This window comes from Rhizomucor pusillus (assembly GCF_041956525.1).
Source record: "Rhizomucor pusillus strain CBS 183.67 unplaced genomic scaffold VTP01scaffold_27, whole genome shotgun sequence".
Taxonomy (NCBI): domain Eukaryota; kingdom Fungi; phylum Mucoromycota; class Mucoromycetes; order Mucorales; family Lichtheimiaceae; genus Rhizomucor; species Rhizomucor pusillus.
The window spans coordinates 112,371-127,779 of record NW_027192169.1 but is presented as its reverse complement, the minus strand read 5'-3'; the positions used below and the strand labels follow the sequence as shown (position 1 = coordinate 127,779).

Here is a 15,409-nt window from a genome sequence, read left to right as displayed (position 1 = left end):
TTATTATTATTGTATATCATTATTATTTTTCATCATACATAGCTAGAAGCTGGATTAATGTTGAGAGCATGTTCCTCGGACCCCAACATCATGGCACCCATGCGATGCCTGAGCTCTTCAATTTCCTCATCGTTCGTCGCTAGACTAGTTGTTTTTGCATTTGTCGCAAGCGCCATCTCAGTCTTGTGCAATTTTGCCTCGAGCTTTGTTGTCACACTTTGGAGCATCTGGATTTCCTGCTCGAGTCTGCTCGATGCCGACATGACGTCGGATACAGACAGTTCATCGAATGCTTTCAGATCGTTCTCCACTTTTAATTTTTGTTTGGAAAGCTGCTTATCCAGGTCAGATACTCGGCGCATGATCACCGCGTCTTTCCTTGAAACAGCGTCCCCTGCTGCCCTTGTGGACTGCAGCATCTCGTGGATTCTGTCTAATGCGTGCTGCAGTCGTATGCTTTCTTCAACGTACAACGACCGTAGCATCTCTTGCTTGACATGCGCGTCTGTAGTATCCTGTATAGGTCCAGCGATCGCTAAGGTATCCAACGTCTTGTCGTCAGGCGGCGCTGACTCGTAGCGCGCTAGCGCTTCGCGTAAACGTGCCACCTCCCGCTCGTGTTCCATTTCTGCTTGTTTCTTTTCCTCGAGTGCTTTTTCCAGATCGTGCTGGAGGGTATGGATTTGCTTATTATAAATTACATCGCGTTCATGCAAGGTATCGGTGGTGGAAGGTATGATGTCGGTGGATGGGGTATCAGGAGGTAAAAGCGTTGCAGTGGTGGAACGAGATCGACCCACTTCTTCACTCTTTGTAGAAGACGACGACGAAGAAGAAGCGTGTTGCCCTGATGTGGCGCTAGAAGACTCTGCTGCTTTCTTTTGCTTGTCGAGTTCAACCGTCAAGTTTAGGATCTTGGTCTCCTGCTCTTCGAACCGTTCCCTGAGCTCTTGCAGCTCGTCTAATACTTCCTGCTTTTGCGTCTGTACTTGTCGCAGCTGTTCACGAAGCTCGAGTTTTGCCTGATCACTGGCTGCCAGTTTCTTCTCCAGGTCAGAGATATATTTCTCGGTAGTTTCGTCCATCTCTTTAAACTTTAGGATTCTGCCTCGTAATTCGCTAAGCATATCTTCCTCTGCACTCGAGTTTTGTGCGTGGTACTCTAGTTTTTGCTCCAGCTGCCGTATATACGTCTCGTTGCTTTGTTCTCGTTTCAAAAGTTTGCTAAGCCGTACTTGGAGCTCGTTAATCCTGTTCTCCTGATCCTCCATGACAATCTCGTACTGTTCTATCTTTGTCTGCTGCTCTTCAAGGCCAATGTCAGAATGATTCAGTGCGGCGCGCGTCATGGCCAGCTGTGACTCTAAGGCAGATATCGTCTTTTCGTATTCTTCGATAACTGGTTCAACAAAGTGCTGGAAATCGACACCGTCCAGCCGCTGAGGGTTTTGTCGCAACCGTTGAAGTTCTTGCTCCACGATTCGGTTACGTTCTCTTGTAACGGATGCTTCACCGTCCAATTCCTCGACTTGTCGCTGGAGATCTGCTATCAAAACCCGCTGCTCGTGGTATATCTGGTCAAACTCCTCACTGTTCATTCCACTGCCTCCTAGCGGCGGCGACGACGACGACGACGATGAGGAAGTTGTCGGTTTCGAAGCTTTCAAAGTCTTAATCTCGTTCTTGAGCGATCCAACTAGGTTGCGCAACATGTCAATGTTATCGGTTGTCATCCACTCTTCGACTTCGTTCTTTTCAACTTTGTTCTTGATATTTCGAGCTCTGTTGGCATATTGCAAGGTATTCATGGTCTCTGAAAGGTTATGCTCGGTGGGACTGACGCAAGCAATCATCAGCGTAGTTGCGTTTCCGCCTAAAGAGTCTTGCAGCAGGCGAGTTAACTTTGAATCGCGGTATGGAACGTGTGTTCCACGTTTTGTAGGATCGCCGAGGACTGAAATAACGTTGCCGAGTGCTAGCAGGCCAGCGTTGATGTTGATGCCTTCTTTTCTGCGGTCTCCTTCCGCTGCTGTGCGTTTCAGCTATAGAGTTGTGCAATGAATGATAAATATCTTTTAGATTACAAACAAAAAGAAGAGTATTCTTTTTGGCTTACTCTTTCGCTACCGGCAAGATCGACAAAGTGGAATTTCGAGGTGGTAATAACCCAATCGCCATCTTCACCTGAAGCCGCTGCTGCGGGTTTCTGGGCACCCAGACGGCTTCCAGGTCGACTGTCGCTTTTGCTACCAGACGGAGCCCATTTCTCTTGCTTCAAAGTGACAGACAAGATGGCGTGGGATCTGGACGACTTTTCGTTCATATCAGTTGCGCCGGTTGCACGGTTGAGAGTACCTTGTTGAAGGTATCTAAATATATAGTACATGGTGAGATCTCGCGTTGAAACAAAAAAACATCGATTTGCTGCTGCTTACGTCAAGATATCTTCTGCAGTGTGCACAGGTTGTTCCTTCACTCCTGTCCAGTAAATCTGACCGTGCGGGTCCTCACGGATAGTCACTGGTGGCCTTTCTCCAGGTGGCGCCGGGTTTAGCAAATCAATAAGCTCTTCGTTGTAAATTTCGACAAACGAGACTTTGACGGTGTATCTGTACTGAGACGTCGATGGTGGGCTGCTGCTACTGCTGCTACCATTATTCGCAGGAATGGCAGTGCTGTTTCTTTGGACATTGGGCGACAGACGCCGCGAGGGCGTTCGCATACGACTCGCTGCTCTGGAAAGAGATGGTGGTGAGTTGGCAGTCGTGGATGATGTCGATGAGGATATAGGTGAAGCAGAGCGGGTATCGCTTTGATGTTGCAAGAGATTGAACATCAACGAGGCAGCGCGCGGCACGATGCCCTCCTCCTCGGGTCTGTATGATCCCGTCTGCTGCGCTGTGCCCATCGTGTATGTCTTTCCAGATGATGTTTGGCCCTGAAAAAAAGATGTTAGCCTAGATCATTGACATGGATAATGGATGCAATTTACATAGGCAAGTATGGTAACATTGTAGCCTATGTCGATGATGGTTCAAAAAAGATGGGGGTGGTTATTAATTACGATTTATGCACACTAACAAATTGTATTGAGAATACATACCTTCGACAAACTTGCGTACAAGCTTATCGCCCAAAGTGTGGAAGATATCGGATTGGGTGGTTGACGGCGGGAAAACGTGGTCGAAACTGTAAACCTTGGCCTGAGGTACGATGTGCACAGAGTTCTCGTGCGCTCGTAACACCTGGCTTTCGGAATGGTTTGCGAATCTCGGCTGTGCTCGGTCGCGTTCGGTCAATGGCCGAATGCGGATAGCTGAAGGAAGAATAGAAAGTGAAACAGCAACAGGCCCAGGTCAGCTTGTTGCGGGGTAGTTGTGACAGATCAGTGGTACCGACCTACTTGCACTGCAGCAGTTTGTGTACGGCCATCTCTAGCCATTGCAGCTATTTAGGGTTATTTGAAGCAGCAGTAAAGTGTACGATAATATTCAGGGGCTAAAAAGTCTACCGCCTCCTCCAGGTTGGCTGCTTGCTTGAACAGCTGGTGGTGGAAAATGAAAAGCCTGCAGCCTCCGACAGCAGGTAGTGCAACCGCGTGTCAAATGACCCATACATTGCGGTGAGGTGAACGAGACATCGTATCTACTTTATATCGTTTGAGATCACTCAAGGATCGTAAATCAAACGGGAAGAGCATCCTCGTCTGTGGCTGCTCTGCAAATTCTTGAATTTGAGATCGGTCGAAGGAGGGCATCCGGTATCCCTTGCTGCTGCTGATTCAACAAGCAGAGAAACACATACACAATAATTATATGTTAGCAGCAACCATAGGAAATATATATGTATATACACATATAAAAAGTTGGCTATGACCTTTGTTCTGTCATCGATAATCGATGACCGAATGAGGAGGAGGAGGTCAGATGGTTTTTTTTTCTGTATCCGATTGATGGATGAATTTGGCAATTGCCCGACGACTGGGAGGTCCCCTGATGATCTTTTTTTTGCTGATTTTCAGCTGAGACTAGCAGCGGCAGCTCCGGGGTGGGTGCATGATTTTTCTCAAACCTTACTGCTGAAACAATCGACCTTCCTCTTTTCTTTTTCTTGTTTCCACGGCCACAATGTCACCGAGATTCCGTCTCATCACCTTTGATGCTTACAACACCCTCTTCAAACCAAGAGGCAGCTTGTCGGCTCAATACGTACGTATGCTTCTCTCAACCTCTCAACTGGCAAACCTGCAAGGTAACAAACACGCTTCTTCCACTCTTCTTTTCTGTAGGCAAAAGAAGCCTCCAAGTATGGCCTGAACGTCAGCAAGGCTGCGGTCAGCCAGCACTTTGGACTAGCTTACAAGCAGCAGCTGGTTAAAGCACCTTTCTACGGACGTAGCCAGGGTTTGACATCTCGTCAGTGGTGGCAGCAGGTATGCACAACACTCACAGCGGTTGTATCCCGGATATGCAGTGCTTGACATTTCTTTGAATGTTAGCTTGTATACTCTACGTTTATCGGCGCCGGTGTTAGCAAGAAGGGTACAGTAGCAGGAGACGTGCAGCATCCAAAGCGAGCCAGCAATTTTAACACTTTGAATTTTATGTGGTTCAGAGCTTGATCCAGCTTTCGATGAGCTATTCGATGCATTGTACACGCGGTTCATGACTTCAGAGGGCTACGCGGTATTTCCGGACGTAGTATCAACGCTGGCCGAAATAAAACGTCAAGGATACATCACTGGCATCATTAGCAACTCGGACGAACGATTATGTAATTAACTAGCATATATATATATATATGTATGAAGGTCCAAATTTTACTCATCATTTTTTCTTGTAGTGTCCGTCATGAAGAACCTCAATCTAAGCAAATATTTCGACTTTATCCTGCCGAGCTGTCTAGCAGGTTATGAAAAGCCTGCTGTGGAAGTTTTTGAAAGAGCGCGTTTCATGGCTGGACCGGACATTTTGCCAAGTGAAGCTTTGCACATTGGCGATGACCCGGACAAGCAAGTATCAATTTTTACAACGATGTAGTATTCTGTTGCTTGCTAACTGATTGATTGTAGGGATTACGAAGGTAAATTAAAATCACGTAAAGGAGATAGATTGTTTGGTGTGCTAAGAGGAAAGGTTTGAAAAAAAAAAGGCGCACAAAATGCAGGCTGGCATGCGATTCTGTTAGAGCGAAGTAAACTATCCTACCAGGAATCCGCACCACCGGTAACAACAAGCACCAGTCAGATACCACACACGATCATGTCCTTACACGATTTATGCCCGCTGATCTTGCAGCCGTCGCACGCAGCCTGGCGCAAGGACGATGAGGTCGCTGCAGGGCACGCAGCAGCCTAGATAAACCCGATACTCCTTCTTTCGCTCGCTCGCGATATGTTCTATGCAGAAGAATTTTGAAACTGTAACATATATACATAATCCCTCCCCTCCCTCCCAAACATTTTGCAAACCTCCCTCTGTCTCCACCCCGTCTGTAACATTTCTTTTTTTTTTTTTTTTTACTTTTCCTGACTGTATGTACACCTATGCATGCCAAATATGCCGTCACGCCAAGGCAGTGCAGAGCAAGAGACATCTTTACTTCTCCCATTTGCCAATACCAACAATTTTTCAAGTACAATTTACTTTGTTGCAGCGGTAACACAGGGTCATTTATTTTCTTAGTATGTGTACTTGTATCAATGATGTGGAGATGATCTGATTAGGGCGAAGACAGCCCTCCGCGTTTGGCTCGAGTAAGTCGTCTAATACGTTCTTCTTCTTCCTCTGAATCGTAATCATTGGCTTCTTCCTCTTCTTCCTCTTCTTCCTCCTCCTCCTCTTCTTCGTATTCATCTTGCCGGCCTTCTGCCTCCTCTTCATACTCATCAACATCCTCGTAATCATAGCGTGAGGCATATGCAGTTGTTGCAGCGTTGTATCTGCTGTCGGCGCGCCGTCTTTGGTTCTCCAACCGTCTCTGTGCTCGTAACCGTTCCATCTCTTGCTTCTCAAGTTCTTGCTTGACCGCCTCGGGGTCCCGATCCGTGACAACCATCTGAGTCTTCATTGCTCTTTCAACGACGACGTTCTTTGCTGCTTGTCCCGATCTTGGTGTAAAGATGGCAGGACGGAGCGTCATTTGGTCAGTGAACTCAATGTGGCCTTCCAAGATACCCGATGATGTCTGGTGTGCCATCAGATAAATGTGATGATCGTTGGATAGCTCTTCTTTTGAAATGTCGTAATAATCGTCGCCCAGACGCAGCGACATCGTGCCGTCTTCCCATTCAACAAAATGTGCGTTTGACTCTAGGCGCTAGAGTTTTCATTGTTATTCAAATGAGCAACTGTTGCTTGCTTTGTGTATTCGCTCACCTTGTTGCCATGCGCATCAGTTACATTTCGCCACCGCAGTGTCTTTTCAATTTCTCGGATCGATAGTTGCTGCATCTCTTCTTTGGTCGCGTCTTCAGGGAAATGGCAGTCGAAGGTATCGGGATCAAAGGGAGTCATTTCAATGTCAACATACGGCGGCATACGCGCCAAATGGAACTATAGATAGGTGTCAGATCGATGTATATATCCCACATCACGTCCACACGTCCACTTGCCTTTCCATCTGTGGACTGCGGTAAAGGTAGCACTGGCATTTCTACATCAATTTGAACACGTCGTTTCTTGGGCGGGCGTTCGTCTTGTTCTTCATCCTCTTGTTCTTCTTCGTCTTCACTGCGTTCCTGTCGCCGTCTTCTACCTATTTGTTCTTCCTCTTCTTCTTCTTCCTCTTCCTGTTCTTCTACACCCCTTTCTGCATCGCTGCAACAGCGTAGTATGTATAAGTGAATCCAACTCACGTGTACTTTCTGTCCTTATTGTTCTGATACGGTACCTTGAGTCTTTCTGAACATGTTCACGCGAATCGTGGTCGCTGAGAGACGCAGCACTCATTGACCGTTGCCGTTCGGGAGATGGGGTCGGTGATCGTTGCCCTTCAACGTCAGAGACTTCGTGTTCCGAGCCAAAGAGATCTTCAAGGTCGCTTTGCTGTGATTCGTTATCTGACATTGGGGTTGGAATATATAATGTATGTTAAGGGCGTAAAGAATGAAAGGGCAAATGAGAAGAAGGGCAGGCGCTGAGAGTGAGGGATGGATGTTGTGGCCGCCAACAACTCAGACGACAAGACGATGATGGGGCGAGAGAGACTTTTGACGTCCCGCTTGTTAACAGCTCGTATGCAAGCAAGTCAGTCCATTGGGTATCTGGAACCCGCATACATTGGGCTTGCCAATGATATCCGCAAAACCGCCGATCGCTTCTATGGATACGGGAAAACGCGTGAACGGGCTTTTTTTTTTCTTTCGTTTCTAAGAAAAAGTGGCATCATGCGGGCAAGGGTGTCACGCCACTTCCAAAACCCAGCGAACGTGCAAAAATGCATAAAACGGGCGCGCGCGCGGGCAACTTGTTTCTGTTCTGGTTCTTCTTGGATCACATACACACACACAAACAGACAATGTCAATCTCCATTACAGAGAAGCGAAGAGTAGCGCTTGCGTACGACGGCAGCGAAGACGCCCGCAAGTTATTCGACTGGTCTATCCAGAATATCATCAAACCGGAATCCGACCATCTGATCCTATTGTCAGCCGTGCCGCCTGGTGAGAGCAGCATGGCTTCCTCTGGCGGCCTTTCACTCGGTTCTCTCGGTGGTGGAACGTCAAGCAGCAGTGACAAGAGCGGGTCGCTTCCCATGTTGTCAACGTCGCCAAGTCGTATCAGTTCAGCCATTGAGCAAGCTAGCAAGTACCCGCAGGGCAAGGCCGCGCGAGAGCGACTGGAAGATATGGTCGCGCATCTGCGCACACTGCATATCTCGAGCGAAGAGCATATCCTGTGGGGAGATCCAAAAATCCTGATCCCGCGTTTTACGCAGCAGCAGCAGGTGGATTTGTTGATCGTCGGTTCGCGTGGTCTCGGAACAGTCAAGAGCGTGTTTGTAGGATCTGTATCAAACCGCTGCATCCATGAATGCCCATGCCCAGTACTCGTTGTCCGCAATACAACCATCTAGTCTATATCTTTCATGTAACACGTGCAAATGCTTGTAGTATATATACTGTTGATGTATCAATTTTACAAAAGGAAAAAAATTTGCATAGTTTTTGACTCGTGTATGTATCTCTACGGCGCTGACGCCGTTGCTGTGTTGGCCACTTGTTCCGATGCTGCAAGTCCAGGTTTTATCTCTCGCACAGTGGGCTTTTTACCTAGAGTTCCGCGGCAATTGGCACTGCCGCATCTGCATATTTGAAGTATTTCCTCGTCCTTGAATAACGAGAATTTGTAATCATAAAACAGCTCAGAGCCGGCAGGAATATCTTTGGATGCGAAAATGCCGAAACAATATTCACCACCGGATGTCCTAAAAGGGCGCAAAAAAATTGTTATGTTTGCAAGACAACACTTTTCTAAGCATCGGCTTACCATTTCTCAATGTGGCAGTTAGGGTCGCAGCTGTGGTTGATAAATCGAGCCTCGTTACCTTTGCAACCGGCATCAATCATCTCGCCTTGATGGTAGTCAAAGAAATAAAAGTTGTGCTGCCCTTTGTAAACAGTTTGCATTCGCTGCATGCATGTTTGTCGCGAAATGATCTCGCCGATATACTCGGTAATCAGCGTACCCTTCTTTACATCCACGAGAGTGCGCAAGCCCCAGCCACGTCCGCGTGTCTATGCACATACACTATTCAGTTGGGAATACTTTTTCTTTTTTCCCACATTGGGCGCACTTACCGGGAACACTTCCAATTCCTTGACAAATTCCTTGCGCTTGAACCGCTGGTTGCTGCATTGCTCCCCGCACGGACATGCCTCTGGATCACACTCGTATAAAAGCATCCTGGATTGTACATTTCTTTCAGTCACGCTGTATGTGTGCGATAGAACAAAAAATAGTGGTACCCACCTGTTTAGGCAATTGTCGGTGCATCCGGGCGAGCCGTCAGCCGGTGGGCGGCATTGGCATACTTGGGCGCTACTCTTATTTGGCTTGCGTTCAACAAACAAATCTTTGTGAGAGAGAGGAGTTACTTAGCCGATGAAACGGGTTTCATCCAACAATAACACTTACTTGATCTGATCTTGGTGTAACGAGGTTGTTCCAAAGGAATTCCTGAGCATACCCGTAGCATAATGTTGATAGGCACTCTGAATTCTTTTTCCTTTCCCAACAAGAACATGCCCTGATGGATAGGTAAACTCAATTTGAATGCAGACGGACCGCGTTTCTCGAGAAACTCCTTTGCGGTTGTCCGCCCTTGCCGTCTACTTGATGTTCCAACGGGCTGCTTAAAGAATGTAGAGTACATGCCCGCTCGCAAGTACTCTTTACGATCACGCAGCGAATCTACAGGGCTGAAACAAGTATCGACATCAGGAATTTGTTGTGGCTGCTCCTCCTTCCTTTCTTGTTGCGTCGGCGCCTTCCGCTCTAGCGAGTATATTGTTACTCGATATTCACCTAGTCTTCCAATCACTATTCCTCGCTCTTACTTTTCTTTGAGTGTTCTTTACGGTCTGGCAGCGAATCTGCGGAGCTTATGCCAGTATCGATGTCAAGCGTTTTTTTCGGCTGGTTTTCCTTTTTCTGTCGCGTCGGCGCCTTTCGTTCTAATCAGAATAGTGTTACCCGATATTCACCTAGTCCCTCAATCCTCCTTTCTCGTTCTTACTTTTCTTTGATACAGTCTCGTCTTGTCGAGTGGATCTCTTTCGCTTTCTCATTTTCATGTTTTTAAGAGCGACGTCGCAGTCCGCCTGTGAAAATGCAGCTCTGCTAAACTGTTCATCAGGCAATTTTTTGAGCTTCCATTGCCAGTAGCAAGCATTGCATAGGCTGTGCGATAGAGATAATCGAATGTCAGACGTGCCTTGTTCATTGAACTATTGACTCAAGAGACACCTACGTCCTGCCTCCTAATGGGCCCTGCCGCCATTGGCATGTTTCCGTGATACAGCATTTACGACACCAATCAACGGGTGTCTTTTGCTCGTTTTCTGCTGAGGATGAATGGATATTCTGATCACTGTCACGCTTGTTATCAGCATTGACAGGTAAACTCGCTCCCGAATCTGCGTCGTCGTGTTTCGTAGTTTTTTCATTGTCATTAATGTTATCATCTTCCGTGACACTCTCGCTGCCTTCCTGAGATACTTTCGGCGTTGCTGGTGTGATAGAGGACTCCTCGTCGTCGTCGTCGCTGCTGCTGCTAATCGTTGTATTTACTTTGGAGTCTCCCGCAACTTTGAGGACAAGTTCATTGTTTGTCACGTCGTTGAGTGCGTTCGGATCGTCAGAGGTGCACGTTGCAATCGTCTCTTGAATGGCTGCTGACATGTTATACCAGCGTGTACAGTATTTTGAATCGGGAGTCACGCGAAAGGAGAAGGACAAGAAAATTTGATACGCGCACAAGCCGATGATGGGGGACAATGAAAATCACGTATCGCTAGCATTATTCAGGTACATCACATTTATTGTATAGTTGTTGGCTTCTTTGATATATTGTTACAGCCAAAATAAAAACTAAACCGACTTTGTATGGATATTCTATACACCTTCCACAACTCTGGCGATTAGGTCACCAGATGGGAGGCTTCGCCTTTTTGGATAGCAATGTCGTGACTGGTATATGAAACGTGTCTTTTGGGACACTTATCGCCGCGGCCAGTCGACAAGACAGGCAGACCTATGTAGTATTGGACATGATAGCTATAGACACACATCCAGGAGGTAATTTGATCTTCGTTTAGTCTCGATGATGCTTGTGCTCTTATAGTTTTGAGAACACCCTTATCTATGGACAAGACAAGAGATACTGAGCAAAATATAAAAAAAGTTATTCGTCCTCCAGAGATGGATAAGCTATGTTGCGATGTTGGAGTACGCTGGAGTTAAAATGAAAGCGGAAGATAAACCTCTACGAGAATCGCAGCGCCTTCTTTGTGGAGTTTTGTTTCCGTTTCAAACAAGTTACTCTCTCGAAGAACTTTGCATAAGCGTTCAAGCATGATAGCGTTATTCGATATGTCCACGGAAAACTGGGATATTTGCCAGTGGCTCGTTTCCATATTTTCTGACATGGAGAAGCACCGCCAACCAGCTTGACATATACAGCAGAGCAAAATCATCACTCGGGTGAATTCGGTTATCTAGAAAGGGATTTCTCCAAAAGTACTCTGCACTGCCCTTGCTACATAGGATGCAGACTTGAATGTTGTTAAAGCTGGCTTTATATACTTGGTAATGATTGGATGCTTGTACTCGATTCCACGAACCAGATCCATGTCGATGTCCATCTTCTTTTCTTCGTGCCTATCTGGTTAAGATCGTCTGGAAACCAAGTGAGTCGAGACGTGCATAGATGTGCCAAAACGCTCGATCTATGCGAAATTGAACTTGCATGAACGATGGTGCAACATCTCCTTTTTTAGGCTCGACCTAGTCTCGTAGCGTCGCAGAAAATGAATTTTATTCGATCTGTTTTGCATGTATGTGCCGAGATATATGTATATCATCATTTATTTTCCCAAAAGTATCTACATTATTTAAGCATCTTTTACAATTCTCGCGACAAGGTCACCAGAGGATAAGGAGTCACCTTCTTGGATAGGTACGTGCTCTACACGACCGGCCACAGGTGCAGTCACTACGGTTTCCATCTTCATGACGCTCAATACACAGACGGGTTCGCCAGTCTTCAAGTGTGCGCCGGGCTTGGCACGGACTTCAATGACAACGCCAGACATGCTCAGTTTTTCCCGCCTGTCTGGGGAAGGCAATGCAAGGCGAGGGCTGTGACGATTGACGCGATAGAAGCAGGATTACGAAAGGTCCTTTCAAAGTTATATGGGCACTAGTTATTCTAATTTTATTCCCTTGTTCTGGTTGCAAGCAATCATTTTTCAATCTAGTTCTATCATATCCATATCACGTATAGCATAGTTTAGGGAAAGAACGTTCTTTCAAAGCTGTTAGCTAAATGCACTTGTCGCTCATATCCGCGATATCGTTTAATCTACTAAAGAGATGTATAGTAGGCGTTATTCGTCGTTAAGCGCCAGCATTCCCTGTAATCAGTGATTTCGCTGCCAGAATTGTAAAAAACGCATACATAATTTCCATAAAACCTTTTCTGCTCGATTAAGAACTTGTAACAAAATCACAAAGAGTGTATATAGCAAGTTTATACAAATAAAACTGGGAACACTTTGGTATACATCTATGATCCCTTAAAAGACTCTTGCATCAAAACTCTAAAGTTTTTGTTGTTCTTGACGCCCGATCGCTACCCTGTACACGCATGACAGCGTTGGTGAGATCTGTCTTGCTTGAATATGATGTCGCACCCTAACCCATTGCGTTACATGAAGACTATAGTTCTAACACCAATGACTCTCTCAGTATGAAAATCATTTCCTCCTATCGAATCTCCAGCTTCGCAGAAATCTATATCATCCCTCAGCATAACATCAATATTCAGCTGTAGCTTTCCTAGAGGCATACCTCTCACCAGCAGGTCTTCATCTAATTTCTTCCTTGTGGTGAGTAGGAAATTAGGCTTGCCTGCCAAGTTTCAGCAATATAGTCGGTCATCTTTCATTATAATGAACTGGTGGATATACTCCACTTGAGTTGCTCAGTCGCTAAGTCATAACCAAGAACGTTCCACACTGAATCCTTGCTTTCATTCTTTCAGGCTAGTTATGTAGATCTACAAATTAATTTGGGTCAGTTCCGAGGTCATCAAATCATTTGATCTACAGTCTACCTAACCTTGATCGGTCAGACATGGGATGAGTTTGATTCCTGCATAAAAATGTGCCAGCTTAGCCAGAGGTGAACGTAAGCGAATTATACCACTAAAAGCCAGTCTAGAGCAAGCGTTTAGCCATTGCGCAAGTAAGCTAATTTTGATAGCATTCAAATCTACAGATATATAGCGATTGCAGTACATAGCGACTACTAGACGGATATTCGAGGGTTAACAACTAAGTGTACCAGATAAAAGATGCGCTTTAGTAGCTGAAAATGGAAAGTGTATGGTGTTTTCTTCAAAATATGATGATGGAATAACAGGTTTCGCGGAAAGTGGTATTGTGTGGCCCTTTTTTTTTTTTCTTTTGTAAAAGCTGGAGATGCGCTGTACCTTCTTCCTTCCTTTTATCAATTCGCGTAATGGACAGTGCAATGTCGTCTAACGCTGTTTCAGCACCGCAAGCGCAGAAGCAGGTAAATGAAGCTAATAGCGAGTATTGACGAAAGTATAGCTCACCCCGTGATAGAAAATAACCAAAAACATTCTATACTGAGGCGGATAACAAGAAGATAATCGAAATGAATGCGCAACTGGCGAGTAAGCCAGGAAAATGGAAAAACATTTGCGACGCTGGGGGGTAGCCCGAAGGCGGTACGAAATCATGACCAGAAGTTGCAAAATAATATAAGATATCAAGTTGGAGAAGATGGGAAGCTGGTGTATGTAGCCGAAGAGCTATTGAGGAATCTTCCTCAACATCAAAGAAGAGAAAAGTCGTAAAGTCTGTAAGAAAAACAACAAACTGAGAGCGTCTATCAGTATACGCATAACCGACATATCTTTAGGGACAGTTACATGAGTACACAGGGGAAGATAGAATGCAGATAGCAAAGATGAAGGCAGCTGGTCTAACGTATGAAGAAATGGGCGAAAAGCTGAGCCGTACACCGGGTTCAATCAGAAGTTATTATCACCGTGTCATGAAACCCGACCCAAAGTAGGCATTAGACAAGTTTGCAGACACAGAGGTGAACTCAGGTCGAACATCATAGGAAGGGATGAATTGACTGAACGATACTTGGTGCTTAGCTTGCTGACATAAAAAATTCTGGACAGAAGCGTAGACGTGCTCTGTACTCGAATCTCAGCACTCAGAGACGCACCTGACAACTTTAAAATCTGTTATAACTGCCTCCAATGCCTGCCATTCACCAGCTTCACCGTAAAAGATGGAAAGAGGCAACGCTGCAGAGAAATGCAAAAAAGGGGTAACAATAGCAACGAAAATGACCACTCAATTGATATTTGGCGATGATTTGACTAATAGTTTTTCTATATGGTGTAGTACGACACGAAAAAAAGAGGAGACGTACCTGAAGTGTTGCAGCAGATGGCTTATGCGGCAAGACGTCCTGACCGAGAACGTGGTGATGAGTTTGCATCCATAGCAGATGTAACAGAGCTAGTACTGAAGGCGTATGAACGATTGCAAGCAGATGAAAGAAGATGTGTGTACTGCCGACGGCAAGTGGTCCTGAAAACAAACAATTGGAGTGGATGCCAGGCTTGGCTAGACCACATGTACCCGGACCGTCCAACACACGACGAGCAACAGCATCTGCATATTATCTGCAGATTCTGTAACCAGTAGGTCAATCGTAATCCAGTCTCCTTTGCTTTCAGCCAGTAGTAGGATATGCTGTACTGAAACAGAAATGCTATAGAGCCAAGCACGATGGAACTCCAGAGGAATTGAGCAATTCCTCAGGGACATCCAGACGCCGCCAATATTAGAGGGAGTTGGACAGCTCAGCGAGGAGGACAAAAAAGCTCTTAGAGTGAATTGGAAAGCACTTAAATTCAGCGCTACCAAACATCATGCTCAGCAGGCAGAAAGGCATGGTCAAACGGTGAGTCACTATTGAAAAGAAGTATTTAGCTCAAAGCATACTAAACATACATACATATATCTATATAGATAATCGGTACCACGGCATCGTTCGAGGAATATTGGAAAGTGCCATGGAAAACGGTCTTACTGACAAATACACCCAGTCACGAGGAGCGTGGGTGCCTGGCAACAAGTATCACCTTTTTTCCTTCAATCGATTGAAGGGTGTTGCGAACAATGCGCGATGTGTACACTCAGTTGACAACCTGGAAGTAATGCTTTTACCGCTAAATTACGCTTTGGCTGACATGGACAAGAAAGAACTAGAAGAATGGTTACTTGCAATCAAAACAAGAAATGACTAGTAAAGTAAATCTAGTATGCGCATTGCGACCCTGTAACGAACCCGTCACAGTTGTTCTGCTATCAAATTAACCATCGAGGCACTCTCCTTGCTTACCTTAGCCAGTGAGGGTAGACTTTAGATGCATTATACTCGGCTGTCCTAGCGATGATGATATCTTTTGAAGATGCATTTGCCTTGTCTATAACATGCAGCGCAAGACGGGTTTCCATGGATGATGCTGCATCCCTAGCTATAGGACAGAAGAACCATCGAGACCAAAGCAGGTCAAAGCATTCTTGGTTATGTATTTTCCGCTAACTGATCATCGCCGAATTTTTGACTGACTT

At 45.7% G+C, this 15,409-nt stretch overlaps 7 protein-coding genes across 7 annotated transcripts; 3 read left to right on the top strand and 4 right to left on the bottom strand.

Moving 5' to 3' along the window:
• Positions 1 to 32: 32 nt before the first annotated feature.
• VTP01DRAFT_5981 (uncharacterized protein) lies at positions 33 to 3,442 on the bottom strand (the record flags this gene model as incomplete). The annotated part of the gene is made up of 6 exons (XM_069384831.1): positions 33 to 2,042; positions 2,117 to 2,369; positions 2,436 to 2,938; positions 2,993 to 3,018; positions 3,104 to 3,316; positions 3,400 to 3,442. The coding sequence occupies 6 exons, from the start codon at positions 3,440 to 3,442 to the stop codon at positions 33 to 35; spliced, it is 3,048 nt and encodes a 1,015-aa protein (XP_069234849.1).
• A 685-nt stretch (positions 3,443 to 4,127) lies between these two features.
• VTP01DRAFT_5980 (uncharacterized protein) lies at positions 4,128 to 5,357 on the top strand (the record flags this gene model as incomplete). Its single annotated transcript, XM_069384830.1, has 7 exons — positions 4,128 to 4,208; positions 4,289 to 4,432; positions 4,499 to 4,541; positions 4,615 to 4,773; positions 4,843 to 5,011; positions 5,072 to 5,082; positions 5,152 to 5,357. 7 exons carry the CDS (start codon positions 4,128 to 4,130, stop codon positions 5,355 to 5,357), a joined length of 813 nt encoding a protein of 270 aa, XP_069234848.1.
• A 364-nt stretch (positions 5,358 to 5,721) lies between these two features.
• On the bottom strand, positions 5,722 to 7,067 carry VTP01DRAFT_5979 (uncharacterized protein; the record flags this gene model as incomplete). Its single annotated transcript, XM_069384828.1, has 4 exons — positions 5,722 to 6,318; positions 6,378 to 6,554; positions 6,614 to 6,818; positions 6,892 to 7,067. The coding sequence occupies 4 exons, from the start codon at positions 7,065 to 7,067 to the stop codon at positions 5,722 to 5,724; spliced, it is 1,155 nt and encodes a 384-aa protein (XP_069234847.1).
• A 451-nt stretch (positions 7,068 to 7,518) lies between these two features.
• VTP01DRAFT_5978 (uncharacterized protein) lies at positions 7,519 to 8,076 on the top strand (the record flags this gene model as incomplete). Its single annotated transcript, XM_069384827.1, has 1 exon — positions 7,519 to 8,076. The coding sequence occupies one exon, from the start codon at positions 7,519 to 7,521 to the stop codon at positions 8,074 to 8,076; it is 558 nt and encodes a 185-aa protein (XP_069234846.1).
• A 110-nt stretch (positions 8,077 to 8,186) lies between these two features.
• Positions 8,187 to 10,403, bottom strand: VTP01DRAFT_5977 (uncharacterized protein; the record flags this gene model as incomplete). The annotated part of the gene is made up of 8 exons (XM_069384826.1): positions 8,187 to 8,427; positions 8,490 to 8,737; positions 8,801 to 8,906; positions 8,973 to 9,075; positions 9,138 to 9,497; positions 9,560 to 9,676; positions 9,739 to 9,902; positions 9,973 to 10,403. The coding sequence occupies 8 exons, from the start codon at positions 10,401 to 10,403 to the stop codon at positions 8,187 to 8,189; spliced, it is 1,770 nt and encodes a 589-aa protein (XP_069234845.1).
• A 239-nt stretch (positions 10,404 to 10,642) lies between these two features.
• On the bottom strand, positions 10,643 to 11,815 carry VTP01DRAFT_5976 (uncharacterized protein; the record flags this gene model as incomplete). Its single annotated transcript, XM_069384825.1, has 4 exons — positions 10,643 to 10,863; positions 11,245 to 11,381; positions 11,443 to 11,507; positions 11,630 to 11,815. The coding sequence occupies 4 exons, from the start codon at positions 11,813 to 11,815 to the stop codon at positions 10,643 to 10,645; spliced, it is 609 nt and encodes a 202-aa protein (XP_069234844.1).
• A 1,429-nt stretch (positions 11,816 to 13,244) lies between these two features.
• Positions 13,245 to 15,081, top strand: VTP01DRAFT_5975 (uncharacterized protein; the record flags this gene model as incomplete). The annotated part of the gene is made up of 6 exons (XM_069384824.1): positions 13,245 to 13,298; positions 13,671 to 13,822; positions 13,942 to 14,047; positions 14,171 to 14,290; positions 14,550 to 14,727; positions 14,804 to 15,081. The coding sequence occupies 6 exons, from the start codon at positions 13,245 to 13,247 to the stop codon at positions 15,079 to 15,081; spliced, it is 888 nt and encodes a 295-aa protein (XP_069234843.1).
• Positions 15,082 to 15,409: the final 328 nt, after the last annotated feature.